Raw genomic sequence first — 25545 nt, forward strand, 5'->3', positions numbered from 1 at the left:
AAGTTGTTGGATTTCTTCCTTTTATCGCAACGGGGTTCGAAGGGGGGGAAGGAGGAGGAGGAGGAGGAGGATACTTTGGCGGATGATTGTGTTCCGCCGCTCCGTAATCGCAATGATCGGGGGACGAGGGAAGGGGGTTGGCTGGGCGGCGAGCTTCTTCGAAGCCCCGGTTGAACGCAGCTCGTTTGATGTGCACGCCGTTTCGTTCGTTTGGACTGGCAACTTTGAAATTGATATACCTTCCCGTTGGAAAATGGGGAAAGTTTGGTGGTGCGGGAAAGACTTTCGAATGGGGAAACGAAGAATTCCGTTACGATTCTATTCTAGCCATCTTTGGATCAAGTTTGAAAAATATTCCATTTAAGAGCGATGCGCGTACGAACTCGTGCAACGTTTCGTCTCGTTCGAAAAATCGATCGAATCCAACAACAACAATAACAACGGTCTAATCGACTTCTTCCGATCCTCGATATTGAATCGAATAAAGAGCGTTCACGGAGTGTCGGTCAATTCGTACGAGGACGCGTAATCTTGCGACGAGTTCTCTCGTCGAGAAGATTAAAAACAATTGATTGTGAAGTGGCTGTATGCGCAAACACGGCGTCTCCCTAGCTTGGCTCCCGAGGGAGGTCGCGACATCCCACGATATTCGAGGGCACTACGAACGGATTAGATCCAGGACAAATTAGAGGAGAGAGAGAGAGAAGCATCGGTCGCCAGGAAGCCGGGAATATATCAGGGTAGAGGGCAAACGTGTCCCGCTGGTCCCGTAATAGCTAACTGGATTTGATTAATCGATTCGGTTACAGCCTCCTACTTAGCCATCCTGACGCTTCCCGCCGCGTCTAATATCGATCATTCTCACGCCAAGGATACGCCACGAATCCTTACGTGACGAGTATAAAAAATATTCGAAACCTGGCCTTCCTTTCTTTTTTTTTTTTTTTTTTTCTTTTTCACGAAATATGCGAAACAATCGTACCACTTCGATTCGTTTTCGACTGGAAGATGTGTTCCAGAGAAAAATCTATACCGATCAGATATCTTTTTCTACTAAAAAGTTACACAACGCCTATAATAATATTTCGATGCTAAAACTGTTAATTTTCCTAAATTTTATCAAGATTTTTATCTCCTTTCCGATTCTTATACGAATCGGTCAACTTGACATTAACTTGACTCACCTGAATCAATTGTGAATCCATACTGATTATTGTTGTTATATTGTGGAATAAGCACGCGATAAGAAGCAATATCCACGACGTTTTCTATTAGTTGGGACTATTATGTCGCAACACCATTTTCTTCGTGTTATTAGGATCCAGTGCGGTTACTTACTACGTCGACGTCCTCCAACGCGCAAAGCGATTGGTTCGACGGCTTGCGGTAAATAAGCGTACTTAAAAAGCCGGGAGCAGGAAGCAACGCGGAGCCGGGGTGGTGTAAAGAGGCCTCTCTACGATCTTGTGAAACAATGCATCGCGCGAACTCCATGCTCGGTGTCTTAAGCTGCGCGCAGTCGAGCCTCAAATATTTATTTTCCATTCGGCTCCGCCGTTTTTCTTTCTTTCCTTCTTTCTTTTTTTTTTTTCGCGTAAATCGGCTTTCGGCCGTGTGGAAAAATTTTCCAATCGACGGGAGAAAGAAACTGGATCGAATCTCTTCCAATATTTTCTTCCATGAATCCTTCGACGAATCGTACGTTTCATTTCGGTCGAGTGGTTCTGCTTTAAAATTAAAATAATCTCGACCTAAACTTGATGACCGTCACGGTACCCCGTCCAAGTCGCTTTTGACTAGATTGATAGAGTAAATAGAACGAAATTTGTTTAACGGTTGGAAAAGGCGTCGCTCGGAAGGCGGTTACGCGGTATAGAGAGGCGCGTGTATGCGCGAGGAAGAAATGTTGGATAAAATTAAGCCGGCACGCGAGAAATTTGCTTGAATCGACTGAATACGCCCGACGCTTCCTCATTAAGTTCTTCGTCTTCGTGACGACCCGGCACGAATACTTTCCTTCGCGTCGAGCGGAGTTAATACGACTAAGTAACATCGACTATACGTTTTGGTTAAATAATTACGAACCAAGAATATATGCAAAACTCGAAAGTTTTCTTCAAGAGAGGAGCGGTGTCGATACGATTCGTTTCTGAAAAGATTAGATAATCTCTGATAAACGGAGAGAGAGAAATTATTTCAAAAGGAACAACGTTGCAAATGTTCCAAACAATACATTTTACTTTGGGGGATAAAAAACGATACTCTTTTCATTCCTGACGTTCTTTTTTCCTCTCTCTCTCTTTTTTTCTTTTTTTCTTTCTTTTTTTTTTTTTTTTTTTTTTTTTTTCACCTCTTTCGAGCGAGTTTCGCCAATGATTATAAAGCTATTCCCTCGTTTGACTTTGGGGAAGCGTTTTGAAAAAGCGGTGAAATGCAGCGCGAGTGAAAGCAAGAGAGTAGCAACAGTGGCGCGGAAAGAAAAAGGAAGGATTAACAATGCATTTTAAAAGCAGCCTCCGCTATTTTCGCATGCCATGTGTTCTATGTCGCCCACCGTTTACGAAACTGTTCGACTCAAAATTCGTCGGAATTCCTCTCTTTCGCCTTTCTTTTCACACAGACTTTCGTGGCATTTTCGGTGCTCACACGTTCGGAAAACTAGCTCTTTTTTTTTTTCTTTTCTTTTATTTTCCTTTCTTTTCTTTTTTTCCAACTATGGTGAAGGACTTTATTTCCCGCGTCAACCGCGTGACAATTTATCCAAAGCAATTCTCGGTGTCAACTTCAGCTGCGGATTTGCATTCTGGAAACGGTTTGCACGACAACGCTGAAATATCAGCGTGCACCGGGAAAAGATTTTTATAAAGGATATTAAAGTCAATAATAATCCCTTATCCATTTCTTTTCTCTACAAATTTCCATTACAAATTCTCTCTATAGCGTGTCTCTAGCGTGTCAACAAATATCATCTGGATTCCTTTTTTATCATATTTTTCACGAAACAAATAAAGTTTTCTCTCCAAATAAAACTAGCGATTAATGGTTAGTCTGCTATACCATAGCGGGATAGGATGAAAATACAGGATTACTGGCAGCAGGTAAGGGAGGAGGAACCTGCGATAGAAATAATTTGGCGGAAAGAAGTAGGACGATGGGGGCGGAGTAATCGTATCCGTGCAGCCACGTGACGTCAGCAATGTGTTTCGTGGGTCCAATTAGTCGAAGAACACGTATAATTGGAATTAAGCTCTTAATTAATAGTTAATTAGCTGCCGGTAGTAGCGTCACCAGCGACTGGCAGCAGTAGCAACAACTGTAGTAACGAGTTAGCCCCGGGGAGAGAGGGTTTCATTGTGGAAGCGGCGCGCGCCACGGAGCCGGTTTTCGCTCGTTAATTCGAAATTAATTTATAATTGATAATTATTTTCGGGCTATGGGTCCTATCCGCTTGCCATCTCGACCAACCTTTCTAATTTCCTGCCTCTCCTCGCCCGTACAAAATTGCCATTTACCCTGCAAAGCACGCACAAATTGTCGAGTCACGAGTGGGGTAGAGGAAAAAGAAGAAAAGAAAAAAAAAAGAAGAAGAAACAGGGAGAAAAGAAGAAAAAAAAATGAAGAAGAAGGGAAGAAATTTTCTTTTCTTTTTTTTTTCCACGTGTCGTTGACGTGTGCACGCGCCAGATCGGGCAATCTAGATTTCTCAGACTGGAGAAAATCCATCTAGGATCGTCTGAGGATCGTCTGGTCAACAAGATCTCTCGATATTCTTTTTCCTCCCTTCGTCTCTTCCATTTCTTTCCTTCTTTTCTTTTCTTTTTTTTTTTTTTTTTTTTTGTTTTCGACGTGAATTCTTCCCTCTCCTCGAGGGAAGAAGGCAGTTCGAGCATCGAACCATTCGCAATTCGGTTATCGGTAATAAATTTACCGGAATATCGAGTGTCAAGTCCGCGCTGCGACAGTCGATATCGCGCGCGTGGAACGTAATTTCCACGCGCGAGTTTTCCCGATCGAAACGCGCGCGGTGTACACACCATGTCCAATGTCCACGTTAATTGCGTTTCTTTTTTTTTTTTTTTTTTTTCCCCTTTCTTCTACCACCGAGGAGTGTAGATAATGCTTTAAATGCGACGCGGCGAGTGGTGGACAAAGGAAACGGGCGATAAATGGAAAAATAGAATCGCGTTTTGCGCTTCTTAGCTGCGTGCCGATGCTTCAAAGGGAGAAATTGGAACATGAGAAACGGTTACGCGAATTTGGGTTGCTCCGAATCCTTGTTCCGCGTCTTTTCATCCACCCTTCATCATGCCGTGCCGTGAGGCAATTTCAAATTTTTTTTTTTTTTAATTATCGAGAAACGTGTTGCTTTTTCTTTCTTCTTTTCTTTTCTTTTCTTTTTGTTTTTTTTTTTCTTTTTTCGTGTATCGACAAACCTCGGTCAAAAGGTGAAAGATATTCATTCGAAATCGATATTTTCGTCGAGTTATCGTAGATCGTCATCAACTATTAACCAAGGGAAATCGAAGAGGGGTTGCGTGCACTCGTAGACCACTCATTTGATACAATTTGCGTGAATACGCGTGGTCTCGATTTATTGGAAAATCGGATATAATGGGTAATTTGATCCCCGATGTATGCGCGCCGCTTCAATTCGGGATCGAATGGATTATTGGTTCGCGTTAATGATGATTTTTTGAAGGAAGGGGATACAGCCGCAAATTATCCAAGCTTATTTTATCCTGACGTATCATGCGTTTGTTTAACCAAGATATCGTTAGTTTTGAAAAAATGTTTTCACGTATTATCCCCGCTATATTTTCCCCGAGATTAAATAAATTTAACGATCTTGTTACAGGTGTCGGGCACAATATAGAATCCGGGAAAGACTTCACGGTCGACGGTCTCTCCGGTTTCAGCAAAAAGAAGAAGAAGAAGCGTCGTCATAGGTGAGTGTCTCACCCGAATCTTTTTTTTTTGTTCTTTTTTTTTTTTTTTTTTTTTGCTTTTTTTTTCTTTCTTTCTGGTTCGATGTACAATTTTTTTTTCTTTTTACTTTTTTTTTTTTTTTTGTTTATTTATCGTTGCATCGAATTTTTTCGCCATTTCCGAAACGAATTCGCCATTAATTCAGTCTGGCGCGCGCATTGTAAAAAAAAAAAAAAAAAAAAAAAGGAAAAAAAAAAGAAGGAAAAATGTTGATCGACGCGTAATGTGAAATCAGCGTGATAGAAATACGCGCGAATAATTAATAACCAGTGGCAAAATTTTCGACGCAACGTTGAGAGCTATTCTTATGCATTTTCGCTTGATTATACACGGTCCCCTCCCCCCCCCCCCCCCGAATAGACAACTTGTTCCGCGTTTCAGTGATTTTCGTTCGTCGATAATGATAAATTTATTCCAAACGAATATATCATTTTAGACTTTTCATCGTGTAATCGACGAGTACCACCCCCGATAATGAGTTTTCAGCTATTTTCAAGTGACAGACAACCCGAATGCAATCACCGTTCCGCGATAATTGTATACCAGATGGACGAATTCACGGGCTTAAATTGATCGTTAAAAGATATATTTATTCGGTGTTGGATCGATTCCATTCAAACGTTCGATATTACATCACGGCCATGTAAGATTATTCCCACGGTATTATCAAACCGTGGAAAGGTTGAAAAATTGACGTTGAGGGAGGCCTTTCGAAATTGTTTCGGAACGAAGGAAATTTATTATAACCCTATAAATTGAAACGTGCGCAAATTAAAATTTTTCACGACTCGAATGTTTCATTGTAAAATTTATGAAATATGTTTTTAAATAAATTCGCCCCGCACAAAAGATAGATTTATCCATACGTTGATTGATTCCCTCGAAATTCGTTTCGGGTGAAAATGTATAGAATTTAATCTCGTTTCGAGCATTGCGAAATCCACGTGAAATTGTTTACTCTCTTCCTCCCCGATTATTCGATAACGATTCAACTTTTTGTCCCTAGCAATTTTGCTTGTGAAATATTTCTCATTTCGGCCCCCCTCCACATCAGCACGTGAGCTTTTTCCTTCGAGTGTAGGCTAGCTTTAAGGGAAAAGCTGTAATGGCATATAACTAGGTTCATACGGTTGTTGCTCCAGGACGATCTTCACGTCACAGCAGCTGGAGGAGCTGGAGGCAGCGTTCAAAGAAGCCCATTATCCCGACGTGTACGCTCGCGAGATGCTCAGCCTTCGAACCGATCTGCCCGAAGACAGGATACAGGTGAGCGAAAATCAAAAGACCTATGAAATCCGACCTTCTGACCTACCAATCGGACGGTAGCTTCGATACCATACCATTTCCTTCTGATATTCGCGACTCAGCCGTATCGAGTTTCCATCGTGCACGTAGATTCCATCAAACGCGATGCAATTGATCAAAAGCTACGACTCGTTTTCTTTGCCTCTGATATTTTGGAAAATCCGTTAACAACTCGTTAATAATTTGACCAAAACATTTTTCACACTTCGAACACTGACGGCATCGAGCTTCGAGATTTTTTTCTTTCTTTCTTTTAGCTTCCAATTTGTGTTCTTCTATCGTTAAATGTCTTTTTTTTTTTTTTTTGTTTTGTTTTCTCTCCATTGAAAAAGATTTGAACGATAAAAATTATCTGTCGGTGAGACGTCAAAAAATGGCTTTGTTCGTTGGATCATAAAAATTCGAGGGTTGTAGTTAAATTAATTTGTAATGTAAAAATGGAAATAACGACTAGATTGTTGGTGTGATTAAACCGAGTGTGATTTTCACTCGCGCGAAAATCACTACGTGTAAATTGAAACTGGTTGTTTTTCAATGGAGGGCACGACGTATCTTGTGCGCGTTGTTCGCACGATTTATCTATTAAATTAACAGGTAATATGATTCTACTTTATTCACCAAATCCGATTGAAAAATTTGCGAACTACATTGACAACGGCCAGTTTCATTTTTCGTCACGTTCACAAGCGTTTTCGTTTCTTGAATAATTTTCGAACGTTTCGCGGAAAATTTCGCCTATAATTCGCTATTAAAACCACAATCTGCTTTAACGATAATTTTGTTCATTAACGGGAATTAACAACGTAACGTACTCTTGGAAAATTTAACGTGCTGCCCGTGACGATTATACGGTATAATCAGTGGAAATATAAAGCTCCAATACGTTTTCATGCAATTACAACGGGTGTCGTTTTATCGTTGAAAATTCGGGCTCGGCGCGACAACAACGCGCGACGACTTTACAAACAAATTTAAAGCGCGTTCGTTCGTCAAAGAGAATCATTATCAATTAGCGAGTATTCGGTGTTAGTTACATTTCTACAAATTACCATCCCAGCCAATTAATTCCACAAATTCATACGTTATTGACGTATAATAACAATAATAATAATAATAATAATAATAATAATAATAACAACGTAACGAAGATGCCGACCTAATCGATCCCTGTTTGCGTATCAACTCCGACAAACTGAAACGAAAAATTGACAGGAAAGTAACGTTGTTTAACGCGAGCAACGAAATTCATTACGTTTCGTTCGATCGTTATTTATCATAAGGCGTTTACATTACGAAATATCTCTCTTTCTTCTCGAGACATTGTCTCGAGTTAAACGAAAAACCGATATTCCCCTCCGATAGATGAAAAATCAATTTTATCCAATATTGAACAATTGCATCGAACGAATTACTCGATGATCCTTGGACAAAGTTAATAAAAAAAGAATTGGAAACAATTAGGCGAATTACAACGAGCGACATTACCCGATCACAAATGGCAACTCATTCGATGATATCGCGCGGAATTATCGACAGTGTGCATAAAGCGGCGAAAGAACAGTCAGAAATGAAAGTGGTAAGGGGTGCGGCGCGTGTGGAGAATGGCAAGTCGAAAAGGCGCGACTATAAAAGGGAGAATTTTCCCGGGCTGACGGTTAGTTACCGTGGACTCGTCGAGTACCAGGCTGAGATAGTTTCCGCATCGCGGACCCGGGACAAACTTCCCTTTCTCTCCTCTCCTCTCGTCATTTACCCTTCCATACGCCCGAGTCTATCGTCTTTTCTCTCCTTTCCACCATCTTTCGACATGTATCTGCGCGTCCATATCTTTCACGATAAAGATTCCAGACACTGTTCTCGGGAAAATTCTCGGGACAGGGAAAGAAAAGAGAATTGGGATTATAACCTCTGGGAATATAGCTCTTCGAAAGCATTGGCACGTGGACGTGCGCGCGTGCTTCACGCGTGCCTGTGACCAATAAATGACCGATAAATACACTAACGCGCATGCTGTTGAATTACAAGTGATACAAGTACGTGTAATTAATTGCTGAAACTTAAATTGCGATATTTTTTTTTTTTTACATTGTACTATTATACGTTTATCGTATTTTGGTCTCTAGAATCAACGCGTCCTACGAATATATATACACCATATAATTTTGATATAATTCGAGAGACAAATTGGATGATAGTGGTCCGCGCAACAAAGGGGAGGCAAAGGAATGGCAAAGAGAAGATAAGGGAGCAGAGGTGGAAAAGAAAGGGGAGGTAAGAGCGAGGGAGATGCATCGATTAGGTGAACGGAGAAGGAGCGTGAGACTGCGAGAGAGAAGGGGAGAAAGATTGCGAGAAAGGGGAAAGGAAGAGTAAAAAGAGACTCGAGGGAAAGGGGTAGGCAGGCAGGCAGGCAGGCAGGCAGGCAGGTAGGTAGGTAGGTAGGTAGGTACAGTCGAGTCGCGATTCACGGGGTTGTTGAAGCTTCGTGGCTGAAGCGTACAGCCGCGTATGCAGAAGAGAGAGGGGGGAGGGAGGGAGGGAGGGAGGGAGGGAGGGGGAGAGAACGAGAGAGGGAGAGAGAGCGAGAGAGAGAGAGAGATGAAGAGAGTAACGGCGCCGTGAAACGACAAAGCGGCCATTGCAGGATGGGTGCGGTCCCGCGGGCCAATCAGAGAGACGAGTCGCGGACCGGTCGGCCAATCAGGCCGCGCCTTCCACCCGTCTTTTGTTTCTAAATTTGCGCGCGCGGCGGGGACACAATATAACGAGAGCGCGGGACGAAAAGAGGGGTTGGTAATCGTTAACGGTGATATTTTTGTGTGGGAGTGCCGGCTTTCTTCGTCTTTTCTCTACCTCTTCTTTCACTCCTCTCTCTGCCTTTTTCACCCCCCTCGTCGCCAGCCTCGTCCCACGCTCCTCGCGATCCCTCCACCTCTCCTCCCCCCCCCTCTCTCTCTCTCTCGCTCTCTGTCGAATTCACGTTGCCGCGTGAATTTCCTTCCGCTTCTCGATCTGGCGCGCGTCTCCATCGAGTTTCTTCGTCCCTTGCTCTGTTCCTGCCTGTTCCGCAACCACTCCGACCCTCTATTTCTTTCCTAATTTCTTTGTAGCTCCTCTCTCCGGCCCCTTTGTCCCGCGCGTTTTTTTGTTTCCCGCGCGCTCGTGTGCGCGCACGCCGACGCGCGTGTCGCAAAACGACACGAGGAAGAGCGCCGCGCCGGCCAGTTTTCATATCGATTAGGGGGGAGAGGGGAGAGAGGGGGGGGGAAGAGAGAGGAGAGGAAAGCATTTTGTGGCGCTTGATGCGCTCCACGACAGAGTTTTTCAAAATACTCTGTGAATCGCCACCGTCGAAAATTGTTCATCCAAATCTGTTCTGTACAAACGAGATAAATGATTCTCAAAGGAGAAGAGAAAGAAGAAAGAGAAAGGAAAGAAAGAGAGAAGGAGGGAATTTTTTTCCTCAACTTCCATTCTCGTGAATTCTGGTTGGGATAAAAACTCGATAGGTTAGCCGCTCGTTCGAACCGTAACGAACCGTTAACCGTCGAAAGAAAGAGAAGGCCGGAAGGGACTGCTTCCGCCATTCGAATGAAATTATCGTGTCCAGTGAGCGATTTGACAACGAGCAGTCTGTCAAGTTTCACGCGTTGAAGTATTCGGCTTGATTAAATGGATGGGGTTCGGTTAGGCCGTTACGCGTCGGGCAAATTAATTAGTTATGCTCGTTGAAATTGTACTCGAGGCAAACAAAGCATTCGTAATACCAATTTCATCGCGTGTTTAAGCGATTTCTCGTTCTCGTTCGAAATTCTTCGTATTTTTCGGATCTGGAGGTCGTTCCATCCAGGAAGATGTATAGAGTGCGTTCTCTTTGACGAGACGCTTCTTGATTTTTGGTATCGAGAAGCTTTCTCATTTCGAAGCTGGACAAAGGGATACAAGGGAGAAGAAAAAGAAGGATGGGGGAGGGGGGAAGGGATGGAAAGAGGAAAGCGTGTTCTTTGAAGAATGGAAAACGCTAGGAGCATTTCTCTCTCGTCTTCCTCGTCGCGAGCGGCGAAATGAGAAAGACTTGCAAGACTTTTTCCATGGTATTCATTTCATGGAGACAATGGTTGGTTCTCCAAAAATACACGAGGACTTTAATATTCGCCCCGAATTTCTTTCAATGGCGTCCCCGATAAATGTTCTTCGTATCGGGAAGGATCGCAATAATTGTCAATTCTCTACCCCTCCGATTCATCGTGCCATTTCGTCGAAACCAGAGCTTGCAACCCCGAAGAAGAAAGAAAAACCGGAACTCTCCCGCGGTGAAGTTAATCGAAATGTCTTCGACAGACCTCCGTCCCGAATGTTCGCGTAATTGTGCACGCGTGAATCGCATGCGACGATACAATTGTCGAGTTGCTGCTGCCACCGATTCTACGTGTATATATATATATATATATATCCCAACGTTTCTTCTCTCCGTACTCAGAACACTCCAAACACTTTTCTTTTCGAGTATAAAAATAATTCTCGTAACTTTTTAAAGAAATCGATCTCTCGACAAACGATAACTCTAACTAAAATAATTTTATCTTCGATGGGAAATCATATTCTCAATAGTGGAAAATTTGTTTTTACATTCAATCGCTCCGAGGTCTAAATAATTAAGGATAATTGTTTCAATTAATTTTAATCATCATGAATCGACGCTGACTCGAAGTTAGTTTCGTTTTTTAAAAAATTTTGTTTCACCGCCGGGGACACGGATTACTTCTATCGACGATCTAACTCGAAATACTCGACGGAACTCTTATCGAGCGCCGGTTGGATGAAAGAAACGAGGAGGCTCGAGGGAGTTGGTTTCCAAATTCACCCTCCCCCCCATACCGATCGACTTGACTACTCGTTATCGCGATCGCTCTCGTGCTCGCAATGAGGCTGAGTCTGATTGGCGCGCAGAATCGCGCACAAACGGACGTAATTTCGGTGGCCGGAGGGTTACGGCTTCTTATGGGGGTGCGAAAATTACAGGCTGCCTCGCCACACGTCCTTTCACCATCGTCGATAATACATACGTACGTACGTACATATTCGGAAGAGGGTTCCACCTTGCCAAGTGTTTTGGACAAAATGACACCACGAATCACCGTTCAATTACCGTTTAATTCCTCCAACCCCGTACGTGTCGGCGTTTAATAAAATCCTGCCCCAACATTCAGAACGCAGACTACACCACCCGCCAAACGTAAACCCTCGTTTCATAATCGTCCCTAATCTAAAGTTTAGAGATCGCGTATACCGTATACCGACTTCGATTCGCCGCGTAACACGCGTTACAACGAACTCGTAAGCAAGTAATCCCGACGAAATGACGAGACAATCGCGATTCTTTCTTCCGTTTGACGCGCGTTTAGTGAGGCTGCTAGTACTCGTCTGTAACGGGCCAGCTCGAGTGTACAGAGTGGCGAAGAATATGGACGAGCGGTGGTCGAAGGAAAAGGAGTCGTCTCTCTCGTGCGGACAGACGGTTTCCCGGTTGAAGTTATCCGGGTAATGAGGCTCGAGACTACTCCCACGGGCTCGTTCGAAAAAACAACACACGCGTATCCAGCCATAAGCGGCCCATTAGCGAAGAATTTTGACGTTGCCTCTCGCACGATCGCGCGAGGAGGAGCCGGCTGTTGCCGAGGGAGGGAAGAAAGAAAGAAAGAAAAAAAAAGATTGACTTGAAGTAGCGACGAAGCGAAGTCGCGAGACCGCAAGTCATCCACGGACGCGGTCTGTGGAGGGTTCTCGGCTCGCTTCCACGTACGTTTCTTTGACAAAGGTGGGTCTGAAGGAAGCCCCGCTCCTGACAACAGGGGCCCATTGTCAGTCCCGCTGGTCTGACCAGCGTCCAGAGGCGCCATTGAGGATTCGTTAGAACGGGATGTGCCAGGTAGGGAGAGACTGCGAGTCTTCGACGTTCCGATCGTGCACGATCATTCTCGATACATTTCATAGTACACACAGTGATTACAGCTTGGACTGCTTCGTGGAATGCCATCGTCCACTTTGGTAATTGAAACGTGACTCGAGATAAATAAAATTTCGACCGAGATGATATTTTCTTTTTTTTTCTTTTTTTCTAAGAAAATTATGAATATTTTATCTTCGTTTGTTACGTTTGTTACGTTCAATTTATTGCAACGAGAAGATAAAACGTTCCTTCTCGAGTTCCTTTTTCGAGCGTGGAAGAAGAGGGATAAGTATTTTCGGTTTTTCTCGCAAACACGTTCATTAATACGTGAGTTGCCGCATCGGTGGCTACGGAAGAATAACTAGTCGGATCCAACAAAATGGCGTTCCTTTCGGGGTGTTTCAACTTGCTCGTTGTACGTAACGTAAAACATCGTCCATAAAAGCCGGGCTAAGAGGCTCGTTCGAATTCGATCTTGATCAACAAAGATCCTCGATTCTTTCCGCCGTCGTCTCCGCCGATAGTCTCTTCCACTGAATTATTCATTACACGGAAGATTGACCTGGCTGTAAACGAAAAATTCTTTTCTCGTTTGGAAAAGAATGGGACGATTGATCGATACGATCGCGAAAATGAAAAATAAAAATACTTGGATCGAACTTTTCGATTCCCTTTCCAATTTGTAATCCGAATTAAGAAGAAGAAGAAACACGAGATTGAGTGTAGAGAAAGCGGCAAACGAATTTCTCTGAGAAAGACGAAGCTCTTCCGGAGAAGGAAGCTCGAGGCGACGTATAAGAAGCGGAAAATTAAGTGCGTGATTCGAGGAGTAAAAGTAATCGCTGAAATGAAGCATAATCCCTTCCTCCCCGGACATTACGAATTTTCATTTTTAATCCACTCGTATCCGCGCAACAATTTGCGGGGAGAGTGGCGCATTACCGCGCGAGACAAGAAGAAAACGCTCGGCTCCCTCTTTACGCGCTACCAAAATGGCTCGCGACAATGACGGCGGTGTCGTCGGCGAAGTACGGACGGCGTTGTCGCATCGCCGGGATCGGTCGATTCGAGGGTCCTAGACCCGTGATTCGGTCGTTTAGACCGATGAACAGAGGAGGAGGAGGAGGAGGAAGAGAAGAGGGAGAGAAAAGCTGGAAAGTTTGGCTCGTTTCGAGGATATAATCTACCACGCGCGAGGAGAAGAAAGTAACGAGGAATCGAGTTACGTTCTCCATCCAACCCTGCCTCCTTCCTCCTTATCCTCCTCTTTCCTCTTCAACCCTCTTCCGCTCTACTTCGATCTCTCTTCGGGACTCCGTCCACCCCGTGGATCTCTCCCGCAAAGAAGCTCGGCTAAGAAAGCGTAATGACGCGGAAACGGCTCAAATGACCCGCGAATTTTCACCGGACTCGAAGTCGTCTCCTCCTCCTTCTTCTCCTCCTCGTCGTCGTTCTCCTCGTCGAGCTCGTGTTTAATAGGCGGCCACCGTCGTAACTCGGCGCAAATCGTGCCGAGATATTACCATTTGCCGGGCTGGATTTATGGTAATTTTCGATCCGACTCTATGCGATTCCGCTCTATCGTGTCGTATAAACGTCGTTCGTTGCTACGATTTCAAAAGATGATACCCTCCTCTCGATGAAATTTGATTTTTCATCGAGACGCGAAAAGGAGGAACGGTTTTTACTCGTTTCCTTTATTCGTCGCTCGTTTACGGAACGAGCGATTTGTAATGGAAACGGGAGATTAATTTCTTCCCCTTTGAAAAATTTTTGTTTGTTCTCTCGATTAACGGCCGACCGATCGAAATTCATCCGTCCGTGTGAAAAGGAGGCTGTCTGTTATTTCGCCCGGGAGGAGGAGAGAGAGAGAGAGAGAGGGGCGATCGTGCCAGCTCGGTGTTTTCTGAAAAATTCAATTCTTCCCTCCACGGACGGGACGTGACAGGTGGATATCCTGGATAAAGGAGCGAGAAGGACTCCGGTTCGAGTACCTAGAGAAGACGTTAACACGTTCTAAAGGCCGCGCTAACGCTGTGTAAATACCGTTCACCTCGGAAATTAGCTCTTCTCGGTCGGGTAAAATAAATATTTTCGCGTCGGGCCATCGTTAACGGATTATGAAAATCCTTCTTCTTCTTCTTCTTTTTTTTATTATTATTCTACTCGGAAGCTCGGCAGGTGAGCCGATCGAATAACGATTCGAATCAACCGTACCACGATCAACCGCAAAAACCGATCCGTGAATCGTCAATTCGTATTTTTCATCGACGTCGTCCGATCAAAATTTAACGACGAGCGTTCTTCTTCCTCGAAGAATCGAAGAGAATTCTCGATTTTTATTATACCTGATCGACTATATGATATATATATATACACACGATATAAGAATCGAGTAACGTCCATAAGGCGATAAATCTCGCGCAAATCGGTGGCGCGAGGGTCCGAGCGATTTAATTAAATTTTCCCCGTCCGCAAGGACAGTCGTCCCCTCCCCCGCCCCCCTCCTCTCCTCCTCCTCTGAGAGCGGGTGTTCGACTCCGGGGCCGGTGGCGTGATTACGCATAGGCCTCGGCTAGAAAATGGTCGATAGGAAATTTCGAGGCTTGGTCCCTGCCCAATTATTGATTTTGTCTTTTCGATGGCCACGAAACGCGACAGGAAAGCGATGCACGCGCACACTCGCCGCGGAACGGTTCTACTAGCGCAGGGAAGGGTGTGTGGTTGCAGGCCGGAGGGGTTACAAAGCTACGAACGCATTAAATACTCGAGAGCACAGTGTCCTCGGATGAGCTTTACGTACACGGACGCATACACGCCCAGATTGGCGCGCACACAGGGGCGGAGGGCGGGATGCACGCACGCACGCGACACGCACAAAGGCACAGGGCTAAATTGATTGCGTCTAAAATCCAACGAGCTTTCTCGGCTTTTCGTTTCCAGCCGCGAACCGCGTGCAAACGCGAGCACGAAGATGGCGAAGGTACAACCTTTGTGGCGGAGCGACGAGTACGTTTCACAAAAATATAACCTTGCAAAGAGGCTTTCTCTTTTTCCTCCCTCCCCTCACACACTCTCTCTCTCTCTCTCTCTCTCTGTCTTTCCCCCTTTCTCTCGCGCTTTTTGCCCCTTCATCCTACTCTCCCCTCTCTCTCTCTCTCTCTCTCTCTCTTCCTCTCTGCGCGTGGATGCACGCCTCTCTGAAAACGGATCACCCTCCCTTCCGAGGGACGGAGAGCTTCGTTTCGCGTCTCGCCACCACAATAAATAAGTTTTTTTCCCCGAAAAACGTCCCGATCAAAAGGAATTTTTCACGCTGCTTGCCCGCTACTAGCTGACCTAATGGAATTCGATCGAACGAGAGAGACTTTTTGAGAAGGCGGGAAAAAAAAAACATTGTCGTGTGAAGCACGCTCTTTAATATCTGCAGGGAGCAAGGTTTTTCTCCAGGAAAAATATATAATTTCATCGAGGCCGGTTAGAGAGATGGATAGAGAGAGATGCGAATCGAATTTGTTAACGATGGTAAATAAGGCTGTTAGCAAAAACATCGAATTTGTCGATCGGATCAAAAGAAATTTTCAACGCATCGGTAATCGTAAATCGTGAAACGAGTGGAAAAATACGCGCGCTCAATGGGGCGCGTAATTTGACCGGGAGGGGGCCGCTTTTTAGATTTCGAACCGGTTTTTACCGGTATAATGGCGAGCGATTACGCGACAATTCCAAACGTTTTTCAGCGACGCAATGTTTTTCCCGAATCAATCGATCGCGAGGACCAATGGTGGAAAAAGATTCGCCCCTTGTTGCGTTGGACAACCCTCTCCCGATTCCCATTAAAACCCACTCGTGGCTCACGTCCTCTCCCTTCTCCCCCCGTCATTCGCATAATTGTCAATTGAACGGGATTAAACTCGAATTAGAGGATTTTCGCGTGTGATTCAGGGGACAACGATTCCAGGGAGGTGGGGAGGATTCTAATCCCGTCGTAAGAAGCGCGGCCGATCGTTCGGGTATAAAAGCGAGCTGCCGGGTTTATAGGAACATCCTCGACTCACCCGGATCCAATAGCCCGTGGAGCGAGCTCGCAACCCTCGTAATAGGGTTGCGGCTGGCTGGTGACGACGACTCGGAGCTCATGAATTTTCTATCGCCCGATGATTAAATGATCTTCGCCGATGAAGGGGGCACCCTCCCCCTTTGACTTTTGGCCGTCTATGCCGCGGAGACTGACAAGTGGCGGCGTTCACCCTCCACGAGGAAATAAACATCCCCGCAGAGAGACGTACGCACGATTGTAGGGAAATAGGGAAGTATATTTTCCGAATTATATATCCCTCTCCTTCTACGAATCGTGTTTTCCTTTTTTTTAATATTTTTAACAGAGACGCGTACAAACGCGTATTTTCCCCGATCGTCGTCGTATCTCGATAAAATGCGAATATATAAATAACGCGGGGAGTAGGGGAAGAAAGTGTCGAGTTGGAGACGGCGTAACGTAAACGCGCGACTGGGAGGAGGATGATTCGGAAGGCTCGTAAATCACGTCGATACGTTCGCGCGTCGGCCGACAATTTAGCGTACGAGCGAGCGCATCGGACAGTTTCTTAGCTCGATTTATCCTCGAAAATCGAGAAAGGAGCCACCGGTCGTGGCTCGTAAAACCGGCTGCAAACAAAGCGATGAATTCCGGTTGGCCGCGTTCCACCCCAAAAATTGACCAATAACGCCGCGACGGTCTGAAGTGTAGCCGGGCAAATAAATAAGGGTGTCCTCTGCGCGGGCCGAAATCGGGGCTCGCGGAATATCCAGCAATTTGGGCGTAGCGGGATTGTCAACGGTGCCGCTTATAAATTCTAATAAACCCGGTTGCGCCGCGGCGAGATCCGTGGAGGGAGGGGGGTGGGTGCGGGTGGCGGAGCAAGGGGGACGCGGATATAAATCTCGACTAACCGAATTAAGTTAGAAGCATGGACCGAAGTTTCGCCACGCCCTCGTCGCCGATGAAACGGTATCGAAACGGTGGCGGAGTCTGCGTGGTGAAAATTCCGTCGCGAGGAAAATTCGAAGAAGAAACTTTGGATCTCGAACGCTCGATGTCGATGTTAATTAATTTAACCGGCGGATTAGCGTTGCACTCGGACGAGTGGAGATCTAGGTTGGGATGGTCGTTAATGCCGCTCCGCCAATGCCCTCTCCCCCGGCGCCGTGTTCAAGGACGGAGTCTTCTCGGTCGAAGGATCCTCCCGTTTGGCGCTTCATTCGTTTGCATCGACTACTGCGCGTCGCGTAGTTCTCGCGCGATTAAACACAGAGGCCATCGCGAACACCGCCAACGAAACTAGAATAATATTGTTGAAGCGTGCGGCATTAATATTGTTGAAGTGGCGCAGAATCGATCGTCTTAATCGAATCGGGCGATTATCGAATCGATTATCCGGAAAAAATTAAAACAACGGAAGATGGTGTAGCGGTGGTGTAGTCGAGATCGAGATTTTCGAGACGAGAAAATTTGCGGGAATAACTGATATCCACGCGATATCCGCGTGAATTGGTCGTAATCGAGATCCGATCGATATTAATTCACTCTCCTCTCCGCGATCCTTTCTGGTTGTTGGGGCCAAGTCGTGATTAAGGCTAGGGACCCTTCCCTATGGTCCTTGGTCCAGCAAGTGTCCCACCTAATGATGTTCCGGCGCGTGCCACTTCACAGCACGGGGTCTATATCCGAACCCCACGCTAACCGAACTATTTGCCGGCCGATGACCAACCAGGCAGGCCAACGGTCCAGCGTGCTTGTTCGCGCATTATGCCGCAAACAAGTGATGCATTTTTCGGGAGTTAATGCGGATCCATCGCACGCGTTACTCGTTGGAAGAGATTAATTGGCTTACCGATTGCCCGCGGCTTCGCTCGTGGGAATCTAGATAGGGTGTCGTTATTCGCTCCGTCGATCATATCGTATATCATTTCAAATGATCCGTGAAAGAATATTAACAGGGTGATCGGCTCGATGCGTTCTATCTTCGTTTCCGTGTCCTCGCGTGTTTTTCTCTCTCTCTCTCTCTCCTTTTCTTCGAACAAAACGTGACGAAAGGCTACTCTCGTCTCGAGGATTCTCTTCTGGTGACGAGAAGCGGTGAGAAGCGATCACCTTCGACGCGATGAAAGAAGACGGACGGTGGAAGAGTGGAAGAGGATGCGTAGAGGATAGGAAGATAAAGAAAGGAAATATATAAAGGAAAAAAATAAGAACGATTAATAAGTACGTAACAGGGATCTAATAGTACGTCCCGGGATTCTCGGTTTGAGTTTTGACGGTACGAGCGTCGAGCAGGGGTTCGGGAAGGGATCGCGTGGGACGGTGGATGTGCGGCGTGGCGAAAGAGGGAGAGCCAGAACTCGATATCTCATTATCGGTCGATCGTAAATTGAAGTTACCGGTGGGGAGTAACGAGATCTCCAATTATCCTTGGGACAGTATCAGCTCGTGAACCGTGTATATATATATATAGATATATATATAGGTGTTATAGCGTGCGGTAGTAGCGACGATTCGGAAAAGCCCGGCGTGTAGGCATTCGCCTTACCTCGTCCCCGTCTGGACAGGAATGCTCGGATTGCGAAAAACAATGCCGACCGGGGTACCTAAGATAAAAATAACGGGCTCGTTTTCTCGCATTTCGTTGGCAATTTCGTCTCTCTCTCTCCCCTTCGCCCTCCATCCACCCTCTCCCTCCCCTTTCGTCTTCTACCACGTTCATACGCGGTACGTTGCCTGGCTGCCACTCTTCTCACGGCGGAAAATCAAAAAGCTTTCGGTTAGGTAGATCTTCGAGGACCCTCGTCCTGCTAGTACCTGACGGCAACTCTTCAGCCTCAGTTTCAATACATCGGTGCTGGCATCGAGCTCGAGTGTTGCAGCAAGAAGCAGGCAGGTGGGTGCCGTCGACTTGTTCTCTCTATCTCTTCCGTCTTCCTCTCTTCTTCTCCTCCTCCTCCTCGATACAACTATTCCCCACCTACCATCTCGTAGAACCGTCTCTTCCCCTTGCTCCTCTCCCTTCCTGCAGCGTCCGCTTACACTCTTTCGTCCGATCGTTGCCGACTTGGCAATTGTGTATCCTCGCGTATCGATGTATCGGTAATCCATAGCGAGTTACCATACCGGGTCCCTGGTTTCTTCTGCTACCGTGGCCGCGACCCTCCTTGCACCCTCCTTACCTTTCGCCTCTCCTCTCCTATCTCTTTTTCTCCCGTGCCAACCGACACAGTACCAACCCAACTCCTAACTTAGACACTCCGCCAATCTTTCCCTCGATCTTCCTATCGATGTCCTTTTCTCCATCTCCCATCGTATCGTTCACCGCGTCTTCTTCCCTCACTCTCGCCCTCTTTCTCTCTTTCTCTCTCTTCCCGTCGCACACTTTATATATCGGTCGCCCCCCCCCCCTCTCTCTCTGTCTCTCTTTATTCCCATTCCCATTCTCATCCTCTTGTTTTGGTCCAATAGTCAGTCGCCGGTCTGATCGATGATACGCCAACAGCCAGCACTGCGCATGGCCGACTAAATACAAACTCACTCCTTATTATACCGGGTGTGCCAATAAAGGGGGTGGTGGCGGGCCAGAGAATGGGAGAGGAGGAGAAGCCCAACTCCGCCGGAGTTTCTCGCTCCTTCGAGTCGACGAATGCCACCATAAAGGATCCTCTCTTCCTCCTTCTACCTCCGCTTCTACCTCCGTTGCTTCTGCAATGCAGGACCCCTCCTCCCCCCCCCTCCCTCAACCACCCCTGCCTTCTGTATATCCTTTCTTCCTTTACTTCGTACTTCGATCTCTCTGTCCTCTCTTCCTCTCCTGGCTAAGCTATCCCACGATATGCCGTCCAAGGATAATTCCCGATCCTCGAACATCCACCTCCAACTTCGATCCAACCAAATTTTTTTTCCTCCCCCAATCTCGTTTCACGCGCTCGAGGGGAGTGCGTGTATATCGCACTTGCGACAACTTTCTCGGTTCTTTATCGCGTTCGCTCTCCGATCCTATTACGAGGACCAAAACTTATCGATAGTTTGTTCCAAGCGACGCAAACGAGTTGACAGTTTGTTCTGCCATTCGCGGAAACGACGAATGGCTTGGCTCTCCGTCCAAGAAGGAAAAGATCGAAGTCGAGAGAAGGATAGGAACGAACGATGGCGAGGGAAAAGTCGTTTAAATTCGATTCTCGCGTCGGTCACCGTGAACGGGCGCCGGTTATCGTCGTCGTCGTTGAATGCAATCGCCGAGCCTCTTGAAAATCGAATAACAGCTTTATGATCGCGGCGCACAGTCATTTACGCGTCAACGAATGGGACGACGACTGGTCACCGAGAGATTTCCCCTCAGAATTTTCTCCCGTCCCGCGCCGCTATTACCATTCGCGCTTTAATCCATCCACGCACGTTTCTCCACGACTCTCCTTTCTTTCTTTTTCTCCTCTTTTCGGATTATTACGATTCCGATTCTTCGCGAATGAATCGTGCTCTCTCGATCGATCGCGTCGAAGATAAATTCTCGAGCGGATGGAACCGGTAACTGTTTGGAAAATATTATATGCTCTGAATATGCTTAGAGTTGAGTCCTTAGAGATGAAACAATATCGGTGATGTTTGCGCGAGTATTTTTAAATGGAAGGGAAAAAAGGCCCCGGCCAGCTTGTTCGGAGGATAATTTCGGGGTGGCGGCGCAAATTGACAGGGCAACGCGTTCCCATTCATTCGAATTACGTTCCAATTCTGCCGGTGACTTTAGCATTGTTGCCACAAATTGGTACACGCCCTGGCCCCCGGCCCGGACCACCCCCACGTCTGTACACACGTTTTGCAAATGATGCGTGTGCGGACCTTTTTAAATAACGTATAACTACGAACGATCACGTATACCGATCGCGGATTACGGGGAAAGAATGTTGCTGACGGGGATTGAATGATGACGAACGAGACGAGTTTGAAACGGCGAATAGCCTTGGAGGTGTATATTCTTTCACCATTATTTATATGACTTCGTGTAAAAAATAAATAAAAAATTCTCCGAGAATTTTTACGAGATATCGAGCTCTTAATTTAAAATATAGGGTATTAAAAAAATGCATTTAGGCGCAGCAAAAGTAAAGTAGAAATTTATTATACATCGTGATATTAAGGTATTCGTAATTTAAACAAGAATAATATTTGTTCGTTAACAACGCGAATATAAAAATTAAAAAAAAAAAAAAAGGAAATAGAGAACATTGGATGCCGAAAACAGCCGATCCACCATCGGCAAATTGCATAAGAATATCATTTTCCAGTTGCTCGATATCACAGCCAATATCGAGAGCTCGGTAAAACACTGTTTCGAATTGCAACGAACGTAAGCGTTATCGGTAAATAACGGAGGGAGGGAGAAAGGGAGGAAAAAATTCATCGTTTGTCGACGAAACGCAGTGCATCTCGCACACAATTACTAATTTCTCGCTTGCGATTAGTTTACTCGCCTAAGTCGAGGGTGGGTAATGCGCGAAACTTGTTGGAAATCGAGCTCGTTAAAGTTGAAACTCGGATGGAAGCGTGACCGGAGGAGGCGACACGCGTCTCCTCCCTAGGTGGTCCGGTGATCAGAATCGTTAACAAGTAGTCTAACGGGATGCCGAACCGCGAAAAACAGGATAACGAACTGGAAGTTGATCGTTTAAGCGGAATAGTTAACTACGAACTACCGTGGAACCGCACGCATGAAACTGATCGCACGTCGCGCTCCTGGCGTCCCAATTAGAAGACAATGATCGTTAAACGGACAAGTGGGTCTAAAAATATGGGCGGCGGAGGCTTCTCTCTTGAGATTTGGAAACTTCTGTCAATATATAACCGATCTTCCGCTTGACGTGACTTTTACGCCTTCTTGTTTTTCTCAAGCGTCGCTTCGATTATTATTGTTAAATTCTTCTTCGCGTGTAAATTGAGGAAGAAGTTTGTAAATATAAATTTTGGAAATTTCTTCTTCTTCTTTCAGGTCTGGTTTCAAAATCGAAGAGCAAAATGGCGCAAAACTGAAAAGTGTTGGGGCAGAAGTACCATAATGGCGGAGTACGGCCTGTACGGAGCGATGGTACGGCACTCACTACCGCTTCCGGAGACCATATTGAAGAGTGCCAAGGAGAACGAGTCGGTGGCGCCATGGTTGCTAGGTGAGAATCATTGAAAACATTCCGAACGAGAGATAAGCATTAAGTTTTGCTTAACTTCGTGGACGATTTCTTAGATTTCCCCTCTCCCATCTTTAAGAAACGAGAGTCACAGTAGGTAGCTCGATGAAACGCTAAAATTCGAGGATGTTGTTATATTTTTATTACATCGTGTCCGTTATCGTTGTAAAAAGTAAAAGAGAGAAAAAAAGAAAGAAAAACTGTTGAAGGGGAAAGCAATGCTTAATGAAGAACGTGGCCCGCCACGCTCGCAGAAAATATACAAGTCTCGACTTTGTTTTTTATGTTCGTCTCTGTCAGCTCAATCATCTAAGACGAGCAGCTTTAGTCAAGATATCGAAAATAATCAAGAACTGATTGACTGTGGCCCCGCAGGGATGCACCGGAAGTCAATCGAAGCAGCGGAACACCTCAAGTCAGGCGGAGAGGACAGTGGAAACGATCATAATGGAAGCGGAAGCAGCCCCCATCATAATCATCATCAAGGTGGACCGACCAGTTCTGAGAGCGGACAGGAGAGTCAGGACGGTATGGGGCCTTCTTCGTCGACAGGTAGAAATCTCTTTCGATGATCTTTCATTCTCTAGCGTATTCCGTGCGTCCTCCATAATCCTCCTCTAATTCTCCTCTTCCTCTTCCCCTCCCTCCCCTCTCTCTCTCTCTTTCTCTCTCTCTCTCTCTCTCTCTCTATCTATCTATCTATCTATCTACCTATCTATTTATCTAATGGAAACTAGAATTAACTTGGTGAAACTTGTGTTGATCAGGAATCGTTCAGGACACGGAGCAGCTGAGGAACGAGAGCATCGCCTGTTTAAGGGCGAAGGCTCAGCAGCATCAGCTGCAATTGAGCCTACAACCAACGGCGGCACCCACCAGCGCCTCGTATCCAACAGGCCCACAATCGAGCACGCTCCACGCCCCCGTTTAATCATCGTTTCATCGACATTCCTTTCACACGAATCATCGAAACTAGGAGACGTTCGACTTAACTTGTAGAGAACACAGCCACGTTCTAGAAACTTCGTCAACCACGTCACGTCACCCCCCGATAACAATAATAATAATAATAATAATAATAATAATAATTTCGCGAATCATCCACGCGAATCACCAATATATTCGACTCGGGGTATCACGAGATATCAATGTTCCCGGGAAGATCAGGCGCTTCCCGTCCGAGATCTTTCTTCCCGATCGAGAGAGGAGAACAAAAAAAAAAAAAAAAAAAAACAAAAATTCTTCGTGTTTCCGACATATAAATATATTATCGAGTCTTCGATTTCAACGAATCAGGGTAAACGTCTATAGGAGATACCTATCGCTAAGAGAGAGAGAGAGAGAGAGAGAGAGATGTACAGACGGATACACGGAGACCGCGCGCGTATTTACGTCACATTACACAGCACAACGAAAAGAATACGAGTCAAATACTACTCGATCAGGCTGAATCATCGAATAAAACCGGTGATCGATAAACCGCGCCAGGGCCTATACGATTCTCGCGTTTCACCTTCGAGATACGAGTGGACGGAAGGAGGAGGAGGAGGAGGAAGAAGCGTCGAAGGGGGAGAAGCGAGGAAGGAGAATTACTTGGTGCCGGTCCTCATTCATTCAACGAAACGGTGGCCTATGGACGGCCAAGTACAATGACGAATCATCGATCGCGGTGTGACAATGCTCGCCTCCACCCGTCGACACCGGCTCGTTCTCGCGATTCGCTGCGTTCCTCGGGGGCACGCCTCGAAAATATTCCTCGCGCCGTGTGGACGGCGTCATCGAGTGAAATGCGGGAAGAAATCGTTGGAGCACGATCCATGGATCCCACTGGAACGAGTCGCGCCGGTGAATCGACGGTCCGGGCGAATCGACTAATTAGGAATAATAGCCGCTTTAAATAGTGCGAGTATAAATATATACATATGTATGGCGACGCGTGTATGATGCGACGTGATTATGTCGGAGAGAGAGAGAGAGTGCGTGTGTATGAAAGAGCGCGCGAGTATGCTTGCGTTACCTTGAAACGAAGATTTCGCCTTTAGGAGATTATTGCCGAACGATTTGCAACGAACAACAAGATAAATAAATTACCACAAGTGAGACGAGTATGCGTATATGAATTAAAATATCGAGCAAGATACATCGAAGCACGAACCTCGAGCATGTCCTCTTAACCGACCTTGTTTTCGATGGGATCTGTATCCTTCTTTCCAGTCAGGGACAAGCGTGTTGGAACGCGTGAAAATTCGAACGGAAATTGCAGGAACCGCGGATTAATCGGTCGTTAATTGTGTACACGGTGAAAGTTGGTTGATACAAGGCGAGAGAATGAGAGTGAAGATGGGAGTGGAGGATGTTCCGCGGGAGAGAGTGCAACGGAAAATGTTTATTAGCGAACACTTCCTATACTCAAGTACTTAAGACGTAACTGTTGTCAAATGTGCAATATATCGGTATAAGTTCTAGATCGGTAAGGCATTACATACTTTATTTACGGATACGCAACTACGTGAGGTGTGGTTTGGTCTAGGTAATGGCGCCTTGACGGACGGGCGGGGAAGGTCCACAGGCTGATTAGTAGATTGATCGTAGGATGCAATTTACGCGGCGTTAACCTTGGAAATTTCTACTCATTGGAACATGATTGGGGGAAGGGGGGATAAAGAGGATCGTAGCAAGGACTCGTTGCGCTCGATACGTACGGTAAAAAGGTAAAATATCGTTTTCTGCTAATCTTAGAGGTATAGAGATTCGTTTGAAAGAGAAAAAAAAAAGAAAGTGTAAAAAATTCTTTGGAGAAAATTTCCACTCGCCCTGCATCCTACGGTTAACGCAAAGCAACTACCGAAGTAAGCGTTGTTTCCACAAATATATTAAAATGTAATTTTTATTCTTCCACTATACGAGGCCGATTTTCACGCCCCGTTGGCGCCGTTACCTTACTCCCGCCCACTGTATATAAATATATAAATACAAAGTTATATATATATATATATATAAAAATATATATAAGGAAAAAAAAAATATAAATGCGAATATATGTGGTTACGAGACACCCTAAGTCGGACGAGTCTCTTTGC

At 45.7% G+C, this 25545-nt stretch overlaps 1 protein-coding gene across 2 annotated transcripts in view; it reads left to right on the forward strand.

The window, feature by feature from the left end:
- LOC100868741 (uncharacterized) overlaps positions 1-23704 on the forward strand; it is a 50078-nt gene extending 26374 nt beyond the window's left edge. The window contains exons 3-7 of one of the 2 annotated variants that reach the window (XM_086905266.1): positions 4856-4946; positions 6129-6252; positions 22273-22447; positions 22766-23017; positions 23233-23704. In XM_086905266.1, the coding sequence (XP_086761392.1) occupies positions 4856-4946; positions 6129-6252; positions 22273-22447; positions 22766-23017; positions 23233-23396 (806 nt within the window). In that variant the 3' untranslated portion in view covers positions 23397-23704. Of the gene's footprint in view, positions 1-4855; positions 4947-6121; positions 6253-22272; positions 22448-22765; positions 23018-23232 lie in introns of both variants that reach the window. The other variant, XM_086905272.1, reaches the window with a different exon arrangement.
- The last annotated feature ends 1841 nt before the right edge of the window (positions 23705-25545 follow it).

This window comes from Apis florea, unplaced genomic scaffold (assembly GCF_048593485.1).
Source record: "Apis florea isolate Af1SG1 unplaced genomic scaffold, ASM4859348v1 contig_1615_pilon, whole genome shotgun sequence".
Taxonomy (NCBI): Eukaryota; Metazoa; Arthropoda; class Insecta; order Hymenoptera; family Apidae; genus Apis; species Apis florea.